The 22,833-nt window shown below is 38.6% G+C and overlaps 6 protein-coding genes and 1 non-coding gene across 9 annotated transcripts; 3 read left to right on the top strand and 4 right to left on the bottom strand.

Moving 5' to 3' along the window:
- Positions 1-2,754: 2,754 nt before the first annotated feature.
- On the bottom strand, positions 2,755-3,742 carry BNAC04G21000D. Its single transcript, XM_013890843.3, has one exon. The coding sequence runs from the start codon at positions 3,375-3,377 to the stop codon at positions 2,955-2,957; it is 423 nt and encodes a 140-aa protein (XP_013746297.1). The 5' UTR covers positions 3,378-3,742; the 3' UTR covers positions 2,755-2,954.
- A 509-nt stretch (positions 3,743-4,251) lies between these two features.
- Positions 4,252-4,447, bottom strand: LOC125586493. The gene has a single exon (XR_007323021.1). It is a non-coding gene; the product is annotated as a U2 spliceosomal RNA (small nuclear RNA).
- Positions 4,448-4,709: 262 nt separating this feature from the next.
- On the bottom strand, positions 4,710-7,037 carry LOC106444951 (E3 ubiquitin-protein ligase SPL1). Its single transcript, XM_048753837.1, has 11 exons — positions 6,831-7,037; positions 6,673-6,725; positions 6,479-6,588; positions 6,255-6,350; positions 6,038-6,178; positions 5,908-5,973; positions 5,712-5,824; positions 5,496-5,627; positions 5,327-5,403; positions 5,152-5,239; positions 4,710-5,014 (listed from the first exon to the last, which is right to left on the bottom strand). Exons 1-11 carry the CDS (start codon positions 6,899-6,901, stop codon positions 4,906-4,908), a joined length of 1,056 nt encoding a protein of 351 aa, XP_048609794.1. The 5' UTR covers positions 6,902-7,037; the 3' UTR covers positions 4,710-4,905.
- Positions 7,038-7,153: 116 nt separating this feature from the next.
- Positions 7,154-14,502, top strand: LOC106444950 (protein HUA2-LIKE 3). 2 transcript variants are annotated; one of them, XM_013886396.3, is made up of 11 exons: positions 7,154-7,560; positions 7,961-8,037; positions 8,907-10,910; positions 11,338-11,734; positions 12,093-12,192; positions 12,291-12,403; positions 12,485-12,669; positions 12,753-13,164; positions 13,265-13,604; positions 13,698-13,886; positions 14,165-14,502. In XM_013886396.3, the coding sequence occupies exons 1-11, from the start codon at positions 7,447-7,449 to the stop codon at positions 14,191-14,193; spliced, it is 3,960 nt and encodes a 1,319-aa protein (XP_013741850.2). In that variant the 5' UTR covers positions 7,154-7,446; the 3' UTR covers positions 14,194-14,502. The 2 variants fall into 2 exon arrangements, with proteins under 2 accessions (XP_013741850.2, XP_013741849.2); XM_013886395.3 differs by having other exon boundaries at positions 12,093-12,201.
- Positions 14,503-14,668: 166 nt separating this feature from the next.
- Positions 14,669-16,260, top strand: LOC106449032 (probable glutathione peroxidase 5). 2 transcript variants are annotated; one of them, XM_013890842.3, is made up of 6 exons: positions 14,669-14,904; positions 15,038-15,109; positions 15,191-15,252; positions 15,401-15,519; positions 15,710-15,877; positions 15,984-16,260. In XM_013890842.3, exons 1-6 carry the CDS (start codon positions 14,888-14,890, stop codon positions 16,047-16,049), a joined length of 504 nt encoding a protein of 167 aa, XP_013746296.1. In that variant the 5' UTR covers positions 14,669-14,887; the 3' UTR covers positions 16,050-16,260. The 2 variants fall into 2 exon arrangements, with proteins under 2 accessions (XP_013746296.1, XP_013746295.1); XM_013890841.3 differs by having other exon boundaries at positions 15,033-15,109.
- Positions 16,261-16,543: 283 nt separating this feature from the next.
- Positions 16,544-17,903, top strand: LOC106449031 (uncharacterized histidine-rich protein DDB_G0274557). The gene has a single exon (XM_013890838.3). The coding sequence runs from the start codon at positions 16,965-16,967 to the stop codon at positions 17,733-17,735; it is 771 nt and encodes a 256-aa protein (XP_013746292.2). The 5' UTR covers positions 16,544-16,964; the 3' UTR covers positions 17,736-17,903.
- A 2,578-nt stretch (positions 17,904-20,481) lies between these two features.
- LOC106444949 (adenylate isopentenyltransferase 3, chloroplastic) lies at positions 20,482-22,543 on the bottom strand. Its single transcript, XM_013886393.3, has one exon. It carries the CDS (start codon positions 21,827-21,829, stop codon positions 20,825-20,827), a length of 1,005 nt encoding a protein of 334 aa, XP_013741847.1. The 5' UTR covers positions 21,830-22,543; the 3' UTR covers positions 20,482-20,824.
- Between the last annotated feature and the right edge of the window lie 290 nt (positions 22,544-22,833).

Genomic DNA, 22,833 nt, shown 5'->3' with positions numbered 1-22,833 from the left:
CGATTGTCATTTCAATGAGAAAGAATTCCCAACTCTAGGGGGAGACAATAAACAAGTAGGAAAAGAGATCAAATGGAGTGTACCATCGTTATTACACCTTGATCCTCCTACGAAACAGTCAGAACTAGAAGTTCGACGTATCATGCATTTACAAAATATAGCAAATCAGCTACCTGATGCATTTGCTGATACCAAAATGGTAACTAAATCACATATACCCGCTGCAAATACTCCTGCTCGTATTGAAATACCACAAAATGGTGGAACGGCAGTTGATACACGTGAATCAGGAACACGTTTAAAGCGCGGTAGACCTATTGGTTCAAAGGATAAACTTCCTAGAAAACGTAAGGAATGTGAAAAGCATGATACTCCCAAAATAACAGAAAATATTTTGGAAGAAGCGAATTGTGAATCTAACGACAATATAGAGCATCATGAATCTGAAGGAAATCACGAGATTTCTATCAATTACATCCATAATGGAAAGATATGGAAACGAAATGAGATGGATGATATTGATGACGTTTTCTCATACCTTTTAGCAAAGGAAATAAATGAAGAAAACGAAGATCCAGAACCAAAGTCTGTATATGAATGTCAAAAGAGACATGACTGGATAAAATGGAAAGATGCAATTCAAGTCGAATTAGATTCGCTTAACAAACGAAATGTATTCGGACCTATTGTGCTCACACCCAAAGATGTAAAACCTGTTGGGTACAAATGGGTGTTTGTCCGAAAAAGAAATGAGAAAAACGAGATTACAAGATACAAAGCTCGTCTCGTAGCCCAAGGTTTCTCTCAAAGGCCAGGAATTGATTATGAGGAAACTTATTCTCCTGTCATGGACGCAATCACATTTAGATTCCTGATGAGCCTAGCGGCCAATGAAAATTTAGAAATGCGTCTCATGGATGTCGTTACGGCATATTTATATGGATCATTAGATACTGATATCTATATGAGAATCCCAGATGGATTTAAAATGCCAGAAACGTTAAGTTCCAAACCTAAAGAGTTATGTGCAATAAAATTGCAAAGATCATTATATGGGTTAAAACAATCTGGACGAATGTGGTATAATCGTCTCAGCGAACACTTAACAAAAGAAGGATACACGAATGATCCTATATGCCCTTGTGTTTTCATAAAGAAAACAACATCCGGATTTGTGATAATCGCGGTGTACGTTGATGATCTTAATATTATTGGAACTCAAAACGAAATCCAAAAGGCATCAAACTATCTGAAAGGAGAATTTGAGATGAAAGATCTCGGGCAGACAAAATATTGTCTAGGATTACAAATTGAGCATTCTCAAAAGGGTATATTTGTACACCAGTCTACATATACCAAACGAGTATTGAAACGCTTTAACATGGATAAAGCAACTCCTCTTAGCACCCCGATGGTCGTTAGATCACTTAATGTTGAAAATGATCCGTTTCGACCATCTGAGGAAAATGAAGAAATACTTGGTCCTGAAACTCCATACTTAAGTGCAATTGGAGCTCTTATGTATCTTGCAAATTGTACTCGACCTGACATATCTTTTGCCATTAATCTTTTAGCGAGATTCAGTTCGTCTCCTACGCGAAGACATTGGAATGGAATTAAACATGTCTTTCGTTACCTTCAAGGAACAACTGATTTAGGCTTGTTTTATCCTAAAAGTTCAAAAGGTCAAATGATTGGTTTTGCAGATGCAGGTTATTTGTCAGATCCACACAAAGCTCGATCCCAGACAGGATATGTTTTTACAATTGGAGGCACCGCCATATCTTGGCGTTCTCAGAAGCAGACACTTGTTGCTACTTCTTCAAATCACGCTGAGATCATTGCACTCCATGAAGCAAGTAGAGAATGTGTATGGCTAAGATCAATAAGCCGACACATCTGTTCAAGCTGTGGGATTGACGAAAATACGGAGCCAACTATTCTATATGAAGATAACGCGGCATGTGTTGCTCAAACGAAGGAAGGATATATCAAAAGCGATATAACCAAACATATACCTCCGAAGTTCTTCTCATTCACTCAAGAGCTCGAGAAGAATAAAGAAATCGAAGTAAAATATGTTCGATCATGCGACAATGCAGCCGACCTCTTCACAAAATCACTCCCTACCTCGGTATTCAGAAAACACATCCACAACATTGGAATGCGTCATCAGAAGGATCTATGACTGCTCATTCGAGGGGGAGCTTACGTAGTTGTACTCTTTTTACCTTACTATGGTTTTTTCCCATTGGGTTTTCCTGGAAAGGTTTTTAACGAGGCAACAAAGACGTTAAGCGAGAATGGATAGTGACACCGGTCCCCAAGGGAGAGTGTTATGAAAGTCAAATAAAGCAGCCGTATATGTTTGAAATATAAAAAGATGTGGGGCCCGCTGCACTATTTGCACAGTAGATTTTTTCTCTATATGAACGATCGATTTCGATCGTTTAGAAGATCATCCCTCAACCTTCTCTTCTCTATATAATAAACTCTTTCTATCAGTGTTAAAAATTCTACGGGTATAAATTTTTCCCTTATTCAAATTCTCGCGATATAATAAAATTCCAGTTCTTTTCATAACAGCAAAATATTTGTTTTCGTAAAGTAAATTTTCAAATAAACTGGCAATAGTACATAGTCACAATACACACGTATACGAATGAGTAGATAGACTATTTATACGAATGAGTAGATACTCAACTTTTGTTTCTTCTTTTCAACAAAGTAAATTTCAAATAAACTGGCAAAGTATTTGTTTTCGTAAAGTAAATTTTCAAATAAACTGGCAATAGTACATAGTCAGAATACACACGTATACGAATGAGTAGATAGACTATTTATCAAGAATAAAGACAGTATTTGTTTTCGTAAAGTAAAAAAAAAATGAATTTATGGATAACAACAGCATATTATATGAGTACCACCAGTGTGTATCTCTGGTTCTAAGGAGGCTAAAGCCTTTTTCTCATCATCTCGAGTCTACTCTGAATGAAAGCATCTGATTTCTTATCAATATCAATCGAAACTGGCTTTGGTTGTGATCTTCTCCTCACATCTTCAGGCTTAGCTACCACCACCGCAGCATGAGGTCGCACAAAGCTAGCTTCACTCGCTACGCTCTTCACGTCACTACCACCATTGACCAGCATGATCACCCTCTCTCTCTCTGATCTAGAGCTAGTATTGATGGCATTAGCAGCGTTATCTTCTCTTTCCTTGAAGTGGATTGTGATATCCGAATTTGATCCCTTCTTGATCAGTTTCTTCTTCACAGACTTTTCTTCCTTCTGACCCGACATGAGTTTAACCACCACGTACCTTATCAGCCGGCAACAAACGCCTCTGTTTTCATCACCAGTCTCTCTTCTCTGCATACTTTCTTGTGTTTACAACCAAAATATATGTTTACGTTGTTGGTTTATATATATATGTAAACAAAACATTAGTGGGAATTAGAGATTTTTTTCCCATTGGCTTTGCTTTGATTCTACGCTTTGGAGAAAATGTGATCGTCTTTGTTTTTTATTTATCAGAAAAAAAAAAAAAGAGAAAACAAAATTTATCTAGTTTCTTCTTCATACACTCTCGTGTTTGGTTAGCTTTATGTAAAAAAGCAAATAGCTTTGTGCAAGTTTTTCTTCCATTTGAGCTGGAGATTCGCTTCTTTTGTTGGTTGAGTGGGACGAAAACTATAAAATATTCTTCTTATCTACTCGGGACTTTGTGATCTCTAATAGTACTTCTACACTAATATTTCACTTTTGTTATTGTCACGTTTCTTGTGAATCACGTGTGTTACCAAGAGTCTAGAAACAACAAAAGATGTTGCCATTGGAAAACGTAAGCCCCGTTCTGTTAAATCCTGTTAAGGACGCCAGTGAATAACGGTTGTGTTAACACAACGGCCATGGTATCGTTCGGAGGAGAGACCACATAAGCTCCTCCACACACGCGTCTCAGCCCGAATGTGTCTCTCCAACCGCAAGATTCTCTCGTTACCGAGGCCGCATCTCTGCGGAATAGTGGCCCGGGGACTTTCCTGGGTCGGAGCTTAGACAAGCCCATTTGACCCATTCACTTCGTATCCAATGACATTTGTGACATCTATATCTACTCAATTCTCGATGTGGGATAGTTAGCATGCTAAAAATATCAATCAGCGGAACCTTTTTGTGTCTTTTCTCACGAAGGAAAATAAAAAAAAGTTTAAAGACCGCTAATCATGGGATAATTTCAACTAATTGTTTGAAGGGTTGAGCCAAGCCTATGTTGCAGTGCAACACATAGGCGACTCGTGAAAACCCAGTTAGCAAGCTAACTTATTGCATTTTTTCCCTTAAAAAATAAAGTTAATATCGTGTAGACCGATGATCCACGTATCAGATATTAAACTGATAAAAACAGATACTACACTTGATCTTAGCCAAAAGGCCGAGAAAGGTATGAATTGGAAGAGAGAATGGGCTTCTTTATCTATAACAGCACGAAGTGAGCAATGTATTTCTTAATAAGCGATGTGGGACAAAGGATAAGGCAACTTTAAAGTTTTAAACGGAAACCTATGTAATGTATTTTCTTGTCAATGCACCTTTTTGTGTGTTGTTCGTTGTTTGCCCATTGATCACGGAGAGAAACTTTGAGCTGGTGATAATTGAAGCTCGATGAGATCAATGTTTCCCAGAATTGACGTTGATTTCTCACAAAGATCATAAAAACGGGCCACAAATTCCATATGGGATTCGGTAAACATTCCACATTTGTTTACACTCTTTCAATTACGTTCTTTTGATGCAAAGATGGTTCTCAAAGTCAAGTACGGACGAGAATCAAAGGATTGTTTGTTGATTGTTAGATGCGAATATTTAGTCCAAATGCGAGAGCTGATGGGTCTTTTATGGTCTTTTAATTGCGGTAAATCTTCAAAATCCGAATTCCTCGTTCCCGGCAGAGAGGACAAGGCTTTCCCAGCAACTTCAAGGCGCATGCTAAGCAGCAGCACATATGACCGCACCTACAAATCCGAACCAAAAAACAAAAGTAATGAATCAAAAATCTACCATGCACTACCAATCAGTGAGTGTAGGGTTTATGTGTATGAGCTTTTTTTTTAAAAAAAGAAAAAAAGAAAAGAGAAAGCAGTGCTCTTACGGAACAAAAGCGGCGTCACATTTCCGCTCAAGGCAGACCACACAACGATCATGTTCATCGCCATCTCTGCTTGTACCATTCTCCAAATCTGGTGATATATATAGTCTGTAAATCAGAGCAAACTCCCAACCATATACAGTAAAAAAATGATTGACACCAAGAAGTTAATGCAAACCTTTACTGGTCACTCGTTCCTCTCTCTTAGCAGCTGCATCAACAAGTTTCTTTCTCTTGGCAGCTGCATCAACAACTCTGCGACAAACACAAGCTGAGGGCTTAAGTTGGAATGAATCATTCATTTGCACTTATCTGCCCTTTTTGGTTCAGCAGCTAAGGCATAATACCTTTTCTTTAACAGTCGCTGCCGCCTTCTCTCTAGAAGATCTCCTGTTCTCACTAGAATATATTTAATCACAGGCTTTGATATCAGAATCACACCAACAATAGCTAAACCCATGGAGGCTTTCTTGAACCTCCTGCCCACCAAAAAAAAGGATATTTTTTAGACTTTTGTCCACATTACAACTTTTTGTATATAAATAGAAGAGATAAGAGACGACCTTGACCACTTTCCCACATTAGAGATGAGCTGATCGAGCGGTACAGGGGAGACGTAGAAAGGCCCTTGATCGGGTTTTTGAATCCTCACATCCCCAACACCATCCTTTATAGTCTGTTGTAGGCAGGCAACATCTAAATGAGATTTGAGAAGGTATCTTGGTTCCTGGAACATATAAGAAGACAAGTGAGGCATACCTGACCAACAACGGTAAGGCGTGTACCGACTGGGAGAACACGTTCAATGCGTCTTATTCCAAGCATCTGAAGACAAGAATGGTGTTACTTAAGCAGAGCAAAGAGAGGTGGGAAGGAAGAAAGGAGAGACCTCGAGGCCTCGGAGAAAATCCAAGGTTCCTGAAACGAGGGAAGACGGCTCTGGCTTTTCAAATACTTCACCTCCAGCCGCCAACGCAAAACCTATTCCACTTCGAGCTCCCTCTACGATCACGCGGCCTGTCCCATCGTCCTATCACATAAAAAATGACAGTCTAAAGAGTATACATACACTAAGTCCAGTCTAGTTAAAGCCAGAGCAGGCTTACCAGAAACCAAGGGACTTCCTTACACACGGGGAGCATCAATGCAGTGTCTTGAACCCATGAAAACTTCCAATTACGTTTCAGAAACTGTTGCTCTGCCTAAAATAATAAAAAATAAAAAATATATATATATATATATATTTTGCTCTCTCAGAGTCCAAAACGATATAAACAAAAGCGTTCTCGTTTTGAAAATGGCAAATCCAATTATCTCACTTAACACATACTGTTTCCTGGAGAATAACACTTAGAATGCCACTGTGCTCACTCTTGATGGGTGTCTCAGAGCCAACTGTTCCTGATACTGCGACGATCGAAGGCAACAACACCGTGCTCTCTGCAAAAAAAAAAAAAGAGAGTTGCTTTGAGAACCAATCCCATCAAAGTAAGTGGGAGAGAGACAGAGAGCGAAACAGCATACCCAAATCCTTGAGGTGGTCAACCCTAGTGACCGATTCGAGAAAGTCAACATCCCTGTTGAAGTCAAAGAGCACAAGGACATTTTACACACACTTGTTCACTGAACAAAAAAAAGAAAAAAGGCACCACTATTCATTCATGGAGAAGAAAAATGAAAACCTGGCTGTTCGGCGGCTCAGAAGATAAAGAGCAACGGCGCCTATGCAACATAAGCCACTCCAAGGTTCCATCTTCGTCGGAGATATCAACAGATGGATAGCCGATGCCGATCAATGCGGAAAAATGATGTGAAAGAATGAATGAATATATTGTCAATCTCAAACCCCTGAAACTTTTACAAGTATCGAATAAACCACCCTTGGAACTTTTAATTTGTATCGAATAAACCCAATTGATTTATAGTTTAGTCCTCAGGTTAACTTACGCATGTATAATACAGCGCACGTTATACAAGTCCTTTGGAAACTTGCAAACCCTACACCGACCACCGAGAGAGAGCCATTATCAAATTTTCTTTTACCCGAGGCTCCTCCTCCTCCTCTCAATCTTCTCCTCCCTACTGGTTTCGTCTGCGAATCTTCTTCTTCCCCCAAAATCGAATCGATTAGGGGTTTACTAGACCAGTTTTATATCTAGCATCTCCCTTCCGTCGATTGGGTTCGTCGGATTTTTTCAATGCCTGCTGCTTCTTTTCCCGAAGAACCCTAGCCCACTGCTAATCTTCGCCTGCGGTTCTGGCTTCACTTGGAGAGTTTGATTTATCGCTTTTCCCCTGATGGCTCCCAGCCGCAAGAAAGGCGGTGCTAAGGCTGCCGCCGCCCGGCGACAGTGGAAGGTTGGCGATCTTGTGCTTGCCAAAGTCAAAGGCTTTCCTGCTTGGCCTGCCGCGGTTTGTGCCTTCCTTTCTCTTTATTGCTTATGGCCTAACTCTGCAAAAGTTTCATGGTTATATACTTTGGTGTTTGAAGTTTCATGTCTGTGTGTATCCTCTTTGCGCATAGCTAAGCTGAAACTATCGTTTTTTAGTTATTTGATGATTGACTGCCTTTTAGCAGATTACAGTCAGCAATGATTGTATAGATACCGCTGATCTATAGTTTTGCTTAGCAATTTTCTTAGACTGATACATCTTCTGTAGTTGTGGTGGTCATTTGAACATGAGCAAATTATTATACTTGTTACTAGTCCAATGGTCACAATCCACTATTAGTTGTTTGCCACTTTCCGATTTCTTTTTTCTCTTCTTTTGGATCACTTGCCCGTCTGCTTATTGCTGGATGCAACTGCAGGTTAGCGAACCAGAAAAGTGGGGCTACTCAGCGGATAAGAAGAAAGTACTGGTTCACTTTTTTGGCACACAGCAGATGTGAGTTTTCTTTCATGCCTTTACTATATTGCCTTGGTACATATGTTTTAGTTTCTGCTCATATCTCCCTTTTTGGGTGAATGCTACCTTTTCCTTTCATTAGTTTTGCCACACCATTCGAGCAGACTAATTCATTTTAGCATGATCCTCATTCGAGGAAATGAAGTTTGGTTCCTCTCTGCCTAGATTAAGAAGTACAAGCTGGTAGCTTCTTTTTGACAGTACACTTTTAAATTCTCTTGTTGAGGCAGGGTATTCTTAATGTGATGTGTTTTACTTGTTTTAGGATCAGAATTATTCCTTGTTCGGAATTCGTTAGGGCTCACTTGAGTTAATGTTAATTTTTTGTTTCTTTCTTCTAACCCATGGTGATTTTTGCTGGCAACATAGCTTACTTATGCGTTGAGCTTCCATAACGGATGGTTACTTTTGTTATCATTTAACTGTTCTTTACTTATGGGTTGGGCTTCCGTAACGGATGGTGACAGACATCATTTAACTTTTGTTGGCAACATAGCTTACTTAACGGATGGTGACTTTTGTTATCGTTTATCTGTTTTAAGCCTTTTGAATGTTGACTTCTCTGAAAACTGTTTTATCACCTACTTTGCAGATTAGTATCAACATTTAGTGGTTGTTCTTTTTTGCTGCATCATTCATTCCCACCGTTATGTGAATTCTGATGTATAATTATTATGAAGAGAGCATTTTAGCACAGCTGCTCGATTATCAAATTAAATTGATTAAGTGAATCAATTTAAGCTTGTAAGCTGTGTTCACTTTTTGTTCTTCCCTCTGGTTCAGTTAACTGTTCTTTACCCCCTTCCCCCCTCGTTTGCAGTTAGTAATATTTGTTGGTATATGTGCAGAGCTTTCTGCAATCCTGCTGATGTTGAATCATTTACGGAGGAGAAGAAGCAATCGCTTTTGACAAAACGTCATGCAAAAGGTTCAGATTTTGTCCGTGCGGTTAAAGAGATCGCAGAGAGTTACGAGAAGCTGAAACAGCAGGACGAATCTAATGATCCTAAATCTGCTGAAGAAACAACGGTTGGAAGTTCTGGGAATATTATAGAACTGCCTCAGGCCAGCGAAAATCTAATTGGTACAAGACTTGATACACAAATAGAATCATCTAGTCATGGTAGAGATGAAACGACTCTTCTCAGCGAGGACGCTTCAGCTGCTGAACAAATGCTAGCTCTGCGTCATAACAGTCTAGCTCGTAATGGAGCCTGTGATAATGCAGCAGCCAAAGATCTGTGTGAGATAGCTACACATTCTTCAAGGAGAAGAAATGAACGGGCGCGGCCTCAAAAGTGTGCTCCACAGAAATTAGTATTACCGGTTCATCACTCTAAAATCTCGTCAAGCTTGGAATTCGATAGGCTTCAAAGGTCCATTCGTCAATGCAGTGATGGTGGCCACAGTGTAGATGATATAGATGATGGAACTATAGGAAGGAGAAAGAGGATCCGAAGGTCAGATCATTCTGAATCAGATGATGTGGTTTCATCAGTTCAAAAATTGCACGGATCTGATGAAGAAAACGCCTCTGAAATTGCTACAGGTGAGTCTGACACTAATAGTAGGAATATGGGCAATGGTGTGGATTCTGGTTCCAAAGTTGAGCATTCTGATGCTGTTGGTGAGGGGTGCGAAGGAGGTCATGAGCTCAGCAAAGGGCTTGATTTCCAAATTAGTACCATCGTAAAGAGGAAGAGGAGGAAGCCTACCAGAAAACGTGAGACCTGTGACCTTGTTAACCCTCCTGCTAAAGTTGAAGCAGAAGAAGGTTCTGGGACCAAGGCGTGTGATAGCTGCCAGGGATCTCAAAATTCTCATGAAACGCTGAATGAGAGGCCCTGTGCAGAGAATGGTGATGAACACTTGCCTCTGGTAAAACGAGCCAGAGTCCGAATGAGTAGAGCTTATTACGCTGATGAAAAGGTCAACGCCTCTTCACAGTTCGAAGAAAGATCATCCAAAGACACTCCAACAAGTTCAGCCATGCAAACAAGCCCCTCGGTTAATCATGAAAATGATATTGTATCTGGTCATGATACTTCTGCGGCCAAAGAATTTAACAGCTTTGAGTTGTCTGGTAAGCTCCCAGGTGATATGGTTGATGTATTGCCTTCTCATATCGGCAAACCTTCTGGCAGAATGTCTCCGTCTATGTCCTGTGTTCAGACTGTAGGAGATAAACAAACTGCTATGGAGGTCCATGAGAACGAATTGAGCATGACGCCAAATGATGAAGTAACTCGAGCACGGTCTAATAAACTTGGCAGTTCGCTAGAAGGGAACCCTCGTGTATCTGAAGGTTTTCAGGGTTGTTCGGAGGAATCACAAACCATAAACTGTCTAAATGTTGAGTCCGATCCTATTGACATGCAATGCACACGTCAAAGTGAGAACAACGGAACCCCTGATATTGTGGACTCATCTGTAAATTATCCCCCGAGTTTATGCTCGGGTTTGGATATGACAGCGTCATGGGTACCTGCTCAGTCTCCTCATCAACACCAAAGCCAGGACCATGATTCTTGTGACCTTAAAGAAAAATGTGAGAATATTGATAATGTGACTCAGGGTGTTCAGTCCCAAGTTGTAGAACATTCTCCAGCGTTCTGTTCAGTGGTCAATAATCAGGCGGCTGAAAACATGCAGGAAACTGAAAACACTCTACTGGAAATAAAACAAGGAAGTCTGGGTAAAGAACTTGATAGTGGCAAACAAGCTCAGATAATACAGAATCCAGCTCCCTCTGCCACTGAACGTTATATGATGGATAAAGAAGCGGAACCTCAGTATGAAACGGTGCATAGCCACTGTGAGGATGCTGTGGAGAACAAAGAGCTGGAAAAGAGGTGAGTCTACTGATTTTGTCCCTCTACTCATGTGCTAATCTCTATACCATGATGTCTCTCCTATTGTTTTCCTGATTAGAATAACTTTTGAAATTACAATCAGGTGTTCAATTTCTGAATATATTGGAATATTTGTATGGAGTTTTCATATTCAGATTGATGTAGGTCATGAATAGGAATATATATATTTAGAATTTCACATACTAACACATTACCCTATTATTTTTACTTTTGTGTAGTTTTCATGTATCTTTTATGCTTGAAGGTTCCCAATTCCTGTTAAAATTTGCTGTCACGGTGAAAGTCTGTGTAGAGGATAAGCATATTGAGTTTTAGATCAAGTCTCTTTAGACATTATCTTCAACAAACTTTTCCAGTTCCCAGAACTCGTTGACTAACTATATGGTCTGTCCGTGTGCATTTGCAGCTGTGAGGCAGATGAGCAGAAAGAGCAGATCCAAGCCACCAATTCTGTCTCAGTATCTGAGAACCTTTCACGTGAAAAAATGAGTCTATCTCCTGACTCTTCTGCCAAGGGGGCTCCACATGGCAATATGTCTACTGTAGAAGGTGCATATGGTATGCAGAACAACAGTAATTGTAGCACCAGTGGCGAGAAAAAAACTATCAGCGATGACACAGGCAAAGAAGAAAGGAGGGTTGGAATTGGTGTAACTCAGGTGAAGAAAATCGATAGTTCTGATGTGCAATTCACCATTGAATCTTTTGAGACCGCACTTGCCTCCTTGGTGAGGACAAAGGAGACCATTGGCCGTGCAACTCGTTTAGCTATGGACTTGGTGAAATTTGGTATGTCGGCAAAGGTACGACGCTCTTCCCGCTTGTGATATTATCTGTTTGTTGATCCAATCTGTTATGTAGATAGGAAATTCAACTTTCCTGCTTTTTGTAGACAACTTTCTTATAGACTTTTGAATCATAATAACTGGATCTGTCGTATGATAAAAAGACTATCAAATCATCCAAATATTTAATTGCTTCAGTTAAACAGTGACCATATTTACCAAACCAATATGTAAATCCTTGTTATATTATTTGCTTTGCTGTTTTCGGACATGCGGAAAAGGATTTGTTTGCACTATGCTTTTGTGCGATTTGTAAAACACTATATACTATAGGATCTTGGCCTATGTTGTTAAGAATCGCTGTGTCTTGATTTAGGCCATGGAAATTCTTGCTCATACTTTGGAAAGCGAGTCAAACTTACAAAGGAGGGTGGACTTATTTTTCCTTGTGGATTCTATTGCTCAGTGTTCTAAAGGTCTGAGTGGTGAGTTGCATATCTAATGTTTTAGCTTAGTCGCATCATCGAGGTTCGCAATGTCGAGTTAACTTTGTGGCTACTGTCTTTTTCTTCAGGTGATGCTGGCGGTGTTTATCTTTCATCCATTCAAGTTATGCTGCCTCGCCTGTTGGCTGCTGCTGTCCCGGCTGGAGCTACCACACAAGAAAACCGGAGACAATGCTTGAAGGTATTGGATAATTTTCATCTTTTTACTTGGCTCTTCTTTTTCTTATAAATATGTATTCTCACCTTTTCTGCTCTTATATAGGTTTTGAGGCTTTGGCTCGAAAGAAGGATCCTTCCTGAATCTATTGTTCGTCACCATATAAGAGAACTTGATTCACATAGTAACGCACCTGCTTGCCTCTATTCTCGGCGCTCAGCGCGAACAGAAAGGGCGCTGGATGACCCCGTCAGAGACATGGAGGGTATGCTCGTGGATGAATATGGAAGGTGAGAGTTTGGGTCTATTCAGTCGTGAGATCTTGATTTTTTTTATCTTTAGTGTCATAGCTTAATTCGTCTTTGTGTATCAGTAATTCAACTCTCCAGCTTCATGGATTGTGCATGCCTGCAATGCTTAAGGTTGAAGACGAAGGAAGTGACTCGGATGGGGGTGATTTTGAGTCTGTCACTCCTGAACACGAGTCCAGAATTTTAGAAGAACATGTTACACCTTCCATAACTGAAAGGCATACTCGTATACTTGAAGATGTTGACGGCGAGCTCGAAATGGAAGACGTGGCTCCACCTTGGGATGTTGGAAGTAAGGCACCCACTGATCAAGCTGATAATACAGAGTCTGCATATTGTCAGCCTGTCTCTGGCACCTCACATCAGAATGTGACCTCGTTATCTCCATTAGCTCCCCCTTCACAGAATGCTCAGTGTACCATGTCTGATTCCTACACAAATGGTTTCGACAGCAGTGGATATCCCGGCATGCACGTACGTCCTTTTTTCTTAAAGAATGTTTTTGGTTAAACATAAACATAGTGATGATGACTGAGACACGATTACTAACTTCATTTCTGGTTTAACATTCCAGGGAGATCAGCAGGCACGGATGAATCCATCTACGCATTACCGAAGTCCTGAATCATCTTATAGTTCCCGTGCATCTTTGTCAAAAAACATGCCACGCGGTGAGGGTTCTGACTTCCAGCATAGGCCTTATCCATCACCTAATCCCCCACCTCCGCCTTCTCATCACTATTATTCACATATGGATCCGGACAACCATATGACAGAAGGTCCATCCTACCCTCACGGATCTCATTACACAGGGGATTTTGGTGAAAGGAATTATCATGATAGCCATGAGAGCATGAGGCATGCACCATATGAGAGTCGAGACAATTGGAGATATCATCCGCCGCCTTCTCATGGTATGGGGCTCCTTTGACCTTTTTATTATGCATGCATAGGCAAAGGACATATATATGCTAATAGGCATTGGATCCTTTTGCTCGTATATGCAGGTCCACGATATCAGGACAGACACAAAGGCCATTATCAATCCAGTTCATACAGTGGCTATCACCGTGACTCTGGAAGGTTTCAGAACCACAGGTGGAGTCATCATTCTCCGCGTGCATATAACAACAACAACAGACACTCTTTTCAACATAAACCACATTCGGAAGGCCCTGTTCCAGTCCCAATGAGAGGTATTCATGCTTAATCCTCCCTGGGAATGAAATAAAAGAAGGGCCCACTCTCTCTACTCACCCACAAACTAGATCAGCCGTCTTAGTTAGCCGTATACATAACATTACTATGCTGGAATTGTGGCTTAGGTGTACGAAACCTGAACCTTGTTACTAGACGAGCCACTTTCGTTTCACTAGGATCTGACATTTGAGATGGTTTTGCTTGTAATCTTTCTACTGCACCCCTTTATGTCTGTCTTGTATATAGAAGTAAACTTGAGTATCTTTTTTTGCAGATCCGCAGGGCACATGGCATCAGAGGTGAGTTACAGACATTACAGATGGAGATAGACGGGTAAGTCCTACGCGGGAGGTGCTCTGTCTGCTCTAATTTGAAGATATTGGGCTTAAGTAGGTTTAGGGAAGAAAGTGAGCTCGGCTGGAACATAACTTGGCCATTTGAGAGAGAAAGAGAGATGCATTCAAGGCCTTTGTTTAGGGATTTAAATAGAGAAGTGAAGGAAAAAGCACACTGTAAGTGTACATATGATGATGGATGATGATGTCGTTGCTAAAAACCTCATTGATAAATTGAATTCAAAAAGCAGCAAGTCGTGAGAAGATTTGGTAAAAATCCGTTTGTGGAAATTTAGATAGGCATTTAAATTTGTGTTCTTACTGCCAGTTTTTTAAATATAGCAGCAAATGGTAACGTAATGTCTCTTGGTTAAAAAAGATGAAAGACACCAATAATTATTTTAGATTAGAAAAATATGGTTAGAGGAACAAAAGCTCAAGCTATAATTGCAAGAATGCTGTCTTGTTACGCATTACCAGGCTGTGCTGCAGCTGATAATATATAGTAAACATATTCATTAAGAATATTAACAAAAAAAAAAATTCATTCTCCTTAACAATTACAAGGAGGCTTGTGTGGTTAAGAGAGCAGCAGACACATATAGAACTTATCCCTCACGAGATGGGTGGTTCGTTATCAGCAGTGTCCGAAAAATCCATCCATGAGTTCACCGTCAAGGTTTTTCTTCGTTTTCTTATTTGTTTTATGGATTACGAGAATGAATGGTAAATCGCCAAGAAGATGAAACTTTTTCTGGTTTCCTTCTTTTTTTTTAAAATTTGGTTTGTTTGTTCACGGGAAATTAGGATAGTTCCGGCAAGGAGGTTGATCTTAGCATTTATCAAGGGAAAGTTCTTCTCGTCGTGAACGTTGCTTCTAAATGGTCCGTCTCTCTTCACTTTCTTTCTTGGGTTCTAATCAAAACGTTTTACAAATTTTATGTGTGTTTGTGGTTGGGGAACAGCGGTTTCACGGAATCCAATTACACCCAGCTAACAGAACTTTACCGGAGATACAAAGATCAAGGTCTCTCTCTCTCTTTATGATTCTAGGGTTTCATAACCTCTATCTAAATCCTCTATTTGTTTGTTTATTTTAATCATATTGTTGTTGTTGCATGTATGAGATTGAAAAACGATTAATCTTAAATAATGGTGGGATTTGCTGTGTTCAGGGTTTGTGATATTGGCGTTTCCTTGCAACCAGTTTATGTACCAAGAGCCTGGGACAAGCCAAGATGCTCATGCATTTGCTTGTACAAGGTTTAAGGCCGAGTACCCCGTTTTCCAAAAGGTTATTTAACCACCTTTGTGCCATAACCATTTCTTCCTTCTCTTACAAAGACAAAATAGCTCAAGAAATGTTATTAGTTTGACGATAATATGCTTGGTGACATAAACATGAACACTTCTAGGTACTTATTGATTCATCTCTGTTAGTTGTCTTTAACAACATATTTTGATGTATAATTTTCCCTTTTAAGGTGTGTGTAAATGGACAAAACGCAGCACCAGTCTACAAATTCCTCAAGTCAAAGAAACCAACTTTCTTCGGAACAAGGATCAAATGGAACTTCACCAAGTTTTTGGTCGGCAAAGACGGTCAAGTCATTGATCGTTATGGCCTAACTGTTCCACCTCTCTCCATCGAGGTCTCTATCTCTCTCACTTATAGCTAGCTTTTTTTAACTCTTTTTACAAATGTCTTGTTATCCGTTGCAATATATATTAATCTGCAAACAAAAACAAAAAATACAGAAAGACATCATCAAAGCCCTTGGAGAAGCAGGAGATGATGTTCCAAGTATTGAACCCTTGATGTAGACACAAAGAGGCTCTTGACGTTGGACTGGCTTGTGTCTCGAGTTACCGAATGACATCATCACATGTAAAAAAAGGGCCTTTTTAGCTCTCTTTTCTAATTTGTTTTGTGTGTGGAAGGAGCATTAATCTCTTATTCTTCCTGCTCTGACTTAGTTTTGTCGCTACCATGGTAAAAAGAGATGCCTACACAAGTTTCCATATTTCCTTACCACCACCTTGTGTAGCTTCCATTTGGGCTTAGTATTGATCTTCCGAAAAAAATATCCCAGAGCTATTTGCGGTTAATTATTTACTAATAAAAAGAAAATGGGAGAGTGTATGACAAAAAAAGCTAGCAATATATATATATATATGACTTTGATTTGTTATATATATGTACTACTCCCATAATCTTAAAATTGAAAACACTACAAATTGTCTTAAAATTGAAAACACTACAAATTGTTTTTTCTTTAAGAAGAGCTCTTGCATGCATGAGAAGGGTTCCTACGTTAACAAATTTGTCATATTTATAAAGGAAAATAAAAGTTGTGGTATTTTTGAAGATAATTAAAAAAAACATTGTCTCTAAAAAAATTGGTTAGGATGTTCAATCCAGATTTCGATTCAACTACAACATTTGTTTAAATGTCATATCTCTTTGTCACGCTTTTGGAGTTGGCAGCTACAAATGGTTTTGTGATTAAAATTGTTTGTGGAATTTGGAAGAGGTGTGTGCCCAAAATGAAACACTCTCCTGAAAGAAAGGTCTACAAACAAACTAGCAAAGTCACGCAAAGCAAATGAAATACTCTAACGAACCTAAGATCCCGCAGCATCCAATCCTCACATCCTCTTTGTGCCTCCTTTCGCCTCAATTATATAACCAGCACCAACCAAAGATATCTCTTCACACACACATACACACTCAGCTCCATGGAAACTCTTTTTCTTGTAGCTGTTCTACTTCTGGCTCTCTCCTCTTCCTCTTTCACACGAGGCCAGAGAATCATACAGATTCCACCACCACGTCCATTATGCGTCTCTCAATACGCTCTGGCTAACTACGCCTGCTCACGTGTCCCAGTTACCACTGTCCTACCTTCTTCCCCCACTGTCCCACCTTCTCCGCATATCGATCCTCCTCCTCCTCCTCACCATGACCATGATGATGACCATGACCACCGTCGCCATAATGATGATCATGACCACCACGACCATGATGATGATGACCATGACCACGACCATGACGATGACGATGACCACGACCATGATGATGATGATGACCACGACCATGACGATGATGATGACCACGACCACGATCATGATGACGATGATGACCACCATGATGATGATGATGACCACGATCATGATGACGATGATGACCACCATGATGATGATGATGACCACGATCATGATGACGATGACCACCATGATGATGATGACCACGACCACGATGGTGACCATGATCATGATCACGACGATGACCATGATTACGATGACCACGACCACCATCACCGACACGGAGATGAGACGTATGCTCAACAAGATTGCTGCAAATGGTTGAGGCAAATAGACAACGAGTGCGTGTGCGACCTTCTGGTTACGCTTCCGCCATTGCTATCAAAACCTGCTCATAACTATACAGTCTTTGTGGATGATTCATGCATCGTCACATTCACCTGTGGAGGCAGACTTCTAAACTAATTGTCTCGTGTCTCTCTCCTTGAAAGACACTTTTTTTTTATCTTAGATGTACTACGTTTGTTTTATTTCACGCCCTTGAGCTCAACTGTTGTATGCTCACACTTGACCAGACAAAAGTCAACCAAACTAAAAAAGTAAGCGGATTATCGTTGCGTGAGTTACACTGAATCGATGCGCGCCTCATCTTCCATTGCATATGGCCCATATGATATGGGCCTATCAGATTGTTGTAGGTCCATTATAAATTAGTATAGTAAATCGCAATTTTATAAATTTACCCTGCAGTGAGTGAGAGTCATGATTGTTGTGTGAATTTAATTGACGTTTTACCTAATTATTTCAAGAAGAACGCAGAGAAAATTTCTACGTTGACATAATTCCATTCGAATCCATTTCTCGCCATAACGCAATTTAAATCGAAAAAATGAAAAAGAATAACTTGCAAACAAACAAAAATAAGAAATGTTTTATCAAACAAAAGAGGATAGAGAGATTCATGGAATCTTAAATTTTGTCAAAAAGTAGCATTGATGGGACCAATAATAGAATTTGTAGGTCCATTATAAATTAGTATAGTAAATCGCAATTTTATAAATTTACCCTGCAGTGGGTGAGAGTCATATGATTGTTGTGTGAATTTAATTGACTTTTTACCTAATTATTTCAAGAAGAACGCAGAGAAAATTTCTACGTTGACATAATTCCATTCGAATCCATTTCTCGCCATAACGCAGTTTAAATCGAAAAAATGAAAAAGAATAACTTGCAAACAAACAAAAATAAGAAATGTTTTATCAAACAAAAGAGGATAGAGAGATTCATGGAATCTTAAATTTTGTCAAAAAGTAGCATTGATGGGACCAATAATAGAATTTGTAGGTCCATTATAAATTAGTATAGTAAATCGCAATTTTATAAATTTACCCTGCAGTGGGTGAGAGTCATATGATTGTTGTGTGAATTTAATTGACTTTTTACCTAATTATTTCAAGAAGAACACAGAGAAAATTTCTACGTTGACATAATTCCATTCGAATCCATTTCTCGCCATAACGCAGTTTAAATCGAAAAAATGAAAAAGAATAACTTGCAAACAAACAAAAATAAGAAATGTTTTATCAAACAAAAGAGGATAGAGAGATTCATGGAATCTTAAATTTTGTCAAAAAGTAGCATTGATGGGACCAATAATAGAATTTAATTCTTGGGTTATGCTCAAAAGAATTGATTCTTTTTACTCCATTTTTTAATGCAATTTGTTCTCGTCTTCCACTTTGTTCCTTATCTTTTGGTTCCCATGTTTTGTTACAAGTGTCATTTGAGATTTTTACGCACATATTAAGAAATCATTTAATTTTGCATATTTTCTGTATAAAAATGTTATTACCCATACACTTATTTCTATTTCAACCAATAAAAAAATAAACTGTGGAATAAAGAATAAATTCTGCATCGAAATACTAAAACGACAATTATTTTGCAACGAAAATTTTTCTCTACAACAATACTTAATATGAAACGGAGGGAGTATATATTTTTTTTTAAAAGCTTATCTCTTAATTGTTTCAAAGTCAAAACCATATAATATAATATAAATGCATATATATATATATATATATATATATATATATATATATATATATATATATATATATATATATATATGTGTGTGTGGAGTAATAAGTGATAATTTCTGTTTCAAGAAAATATATACTTTGCTTAAGAAATGTTACTTGACCCACAAAAGATCTAGTTAACGGTAGATAATAAATATATTAAGCACTCGGCCAGCCGCATAGAGACTAGAGAGACGCCAATTGCACACGGGCAAAAGAGAATAATAAAAGAAACGGATGGTTGTTCAAAAAAAAAAAAAAAAAAAAAGAAACGGATGGATTCCAATTAAGACCGCATTACAATCTACTACGATAGATATGTGGGATCCACTTTAAAATAGAAATAAGAACGTACATTATTGTCAACGGCTTCTCTGTACGGCTTCAGGCGTGTGGTAATGTTTCTTACATGTACGGCCTTTTTCATTTGCTACCAAAGAATTAAGAGTTAAAAGAATCTACTACTAGCATCAGACTTCTTTGTTGTTGTTTTTTTACTTGTCTTTTTTCTTCTTATTTTCAGAGTCGAAACTTTTTAACAACAGCCAATACGATTTTCTGAGCTACTCTTCGACATGTCATATTATTATTATTTGTTTTGAGTGGTTAACGTTTATAGCTCAGTTTCATTTTCTTAACTTGAATATATATTAATATATATGAAATATTTGTCCCCCTTCTAATCAATTATTTTGGCTGTAAATCTCGTATTTCATAATGCCATTGTGTATCGCAACTGAAAATTAGTTCATTATTAATCAGCTCGTTGATAATACTATTATGCACTATTGCTACATATGTGTGTACGTGTGTCTGCTTTAAACATTTTACATTTAACGAAATCACATAAATGTTGTATAAAGTATCCACTATGTAAAGAATATAAGATTTTCCAACTTTAAGCCCCATTCAGATTAGTCCTTGTGTTATTAAAATCAAATACTAGTTAACAAGGCGAGCAAGTCTCATTTCCAATGATAGCATTCCACTTACAGTCTCACTTGCACCAAAAAAAAAAAATAGAAGATAATACTGAATAATTGTTATGCCAAAATTTCAGTATCTCCCAATACTTATTATATACTCCCTCTGTTTCATATTAAGTGTCATTTTGACCTTGTACACACAGATTAAGAAAATAATTAATTTTGTATATTTCCTATATAAAAACACAATTACCTATACACCTAACCATATTTCAACCAATAGAAAAATAAATTACTGCATAAAATTAATAAATTTTGCATTGAAAATTGAAAACGACACTTATTTTGTAACGAAAAAATTTCTCTACAACGACACTTAATATGAAATGAAAGGAGTACGATATATAGCCGTAGGTATAACTTTTCTCTACTCATCGTAGTTTGAATATCGCTGACCATTGCCACACCATCAATACCAAAATGACTTGGCATATATTAACCACATTTCCAAGATCCAACCTTATATTTATGTGGTTATAGCCGATTATTACACCACTACGCACCGCGACATCTCACGTTCCCTAGCCACCGCGGTTAATGCTTCCACTAACGGTCGAGGACTGGCAAAGTCGAGCAGGAACCGTGACACAGAGTCGGTGCTTGGTCCAGCCACCAGCCTCTCCCACGCCACGTCAGCATCCACCTTTGACTTACGCCTCGTGAAAACCGGAGTCGCATCCAGTCTCTGAATACACCATTTCTTGATCCTTCTCAACCATTCTATTTTATTTCTCTGTTTACAAGCTAATCCAAAAGTGTTTCTCTTTATTTCATCCACCACTTTACTCAACAACTCTTCTCTGTCTCCCATGTTTAAGAACGGCTCATTCCTGAAAAACATGTCGAACTCTGGAACTCCGATTGCTTTCTTGATCCCTCTCGAGTAATTAGAATCTGAATAGTCAAAAAAATCTCTAACTTCTTCGACCATTCCATTTTCCACCATCTTATCAACTCTCTCATTCACAAATCCGTGCAAAACGGGAAGTGCCACGTCAACCCATAGAAAACAACAGTCATATCTCGACCTGAACTTGTAGTCATCGTCGTCGACTAAGGCCTCAACGTAGGAGTTGGAACCTCCAACGATGATTGGAAGCTTTCCACGACTGAGGATGCTTTCAACAGAGAGATTCGCCATGTGACGGAAGTTAACAGCTGTTAAGTCATCTTCAGGCGGCAAGACACCTAGGAGATGGTGCGGTACCCCGCAACTCTCTTCGGTCGTGATCTTGTTGGTAACAATGTCGAGGCCTTGGTGAACTTGGATCTTGTCGGAGTTTATGATCTCTGCTGGAAAACGAGTGGCTAGATCAACGGAGAGACGTGACTTGCCTGTTCCGGTAGCACCCATGATGACCACGACTTTATCCTTTGGACCGGATGGGCTTAGAGTTAGCATATTAGGACCAAAGTTTGCCGGGGGGAAGTTTAACGCCATCGAAGGAGGCAATGGCTGTTTGCACATAGCCATAGATATCCTCATGATCATGATGATGATATATATTTTTAAGAAACGTTGCAATATGAACTTGGAACTTCAGGTGTTTTATAATAATATATTTAGGCTTGTATGAACTTATATGAAATGCTCAGGTTAATTTGCATGAGGGATATATGGTTTATATATATATAAGGGTCACACCTGTGAAAAATTAACTGTGTACGAACAATATTAATATAGGACAAGTTGGGTTGGCTTTTTTAATTGGTCAAAACCTATTATTTTTCTCTTTACTTTATTCTCTTCTATTTGTTTTTTAGTCTAGCGGAACATTTGATACGCGTGCAGTGCAGATGATACATATTAATGTCTCAATCAATTTTAAACTTCTATACGTTTGATGTGAAGTTAAGATACGATTTTTTGGAAAATATTGATCAGAAGCACTTCCATTTTAGATATAAAAGAAGACGAAATATTCACATTATTTGAGTTGAACTATTATGTAGTCTCCTTTTTAGTTTTAATACGAAAACTAGGTTCTATAAGCTTGAATACCTTTTGTTGCATGAAGTAAATTTAGCTTGGAGGGATTCACACTTCACTTGCATCAACTAACTAAGCTAAAAACACATAAAATAAGTTAAGAGTTACTATGCTTCCTCTGATCGGCATACTAAATGTTTATATGTAGATACTCCATATATATTCCCTGATTTTATGAAGAACACAGAAAACGCATTAAAAAGTCATGCAGATGTGATTCTATGTTTAATAGTTTTAATATGCTAATGATTCTTTTATTTCTTGTTGAATAATTTAAAGATTCTCTATTGGACCGTCCATTAATGAATTGGAGAGGCAAAATTGTTTGTCGACCTGCAATGGCCAAGATCTCCGCAACCTCTCTTTATCACTCTTCGTATAATCTTAAGACGGGAAACCAACACAAATACATATTATTATTTTACATTATAATTATTCACATGATAAGATAAGAAATATAATGGTATGAGAAAGGGACTTTAAAAAGATTATTCTTACAACGACAA

Source organism: Brassica napus, chromosome C4 (genome assembly GCF_020379485.1).
Source record: "Brassica napus cultivar Da-Ae chromosome C4, Da-Ae, whole genome shotgun sequence".
NCBI classification, from domain to species: Eukaryota; Viridiplantae; Streptophyta; class Magnoliopsida; order Brassicales; family Brassicaceae; genus Brassica; species Brassica napus.
The sequence above is the reverse complement of the archived record's forward strand: the minus strand, read 5'-3'. Positions and strand labels throughout refer to the sequence as shown.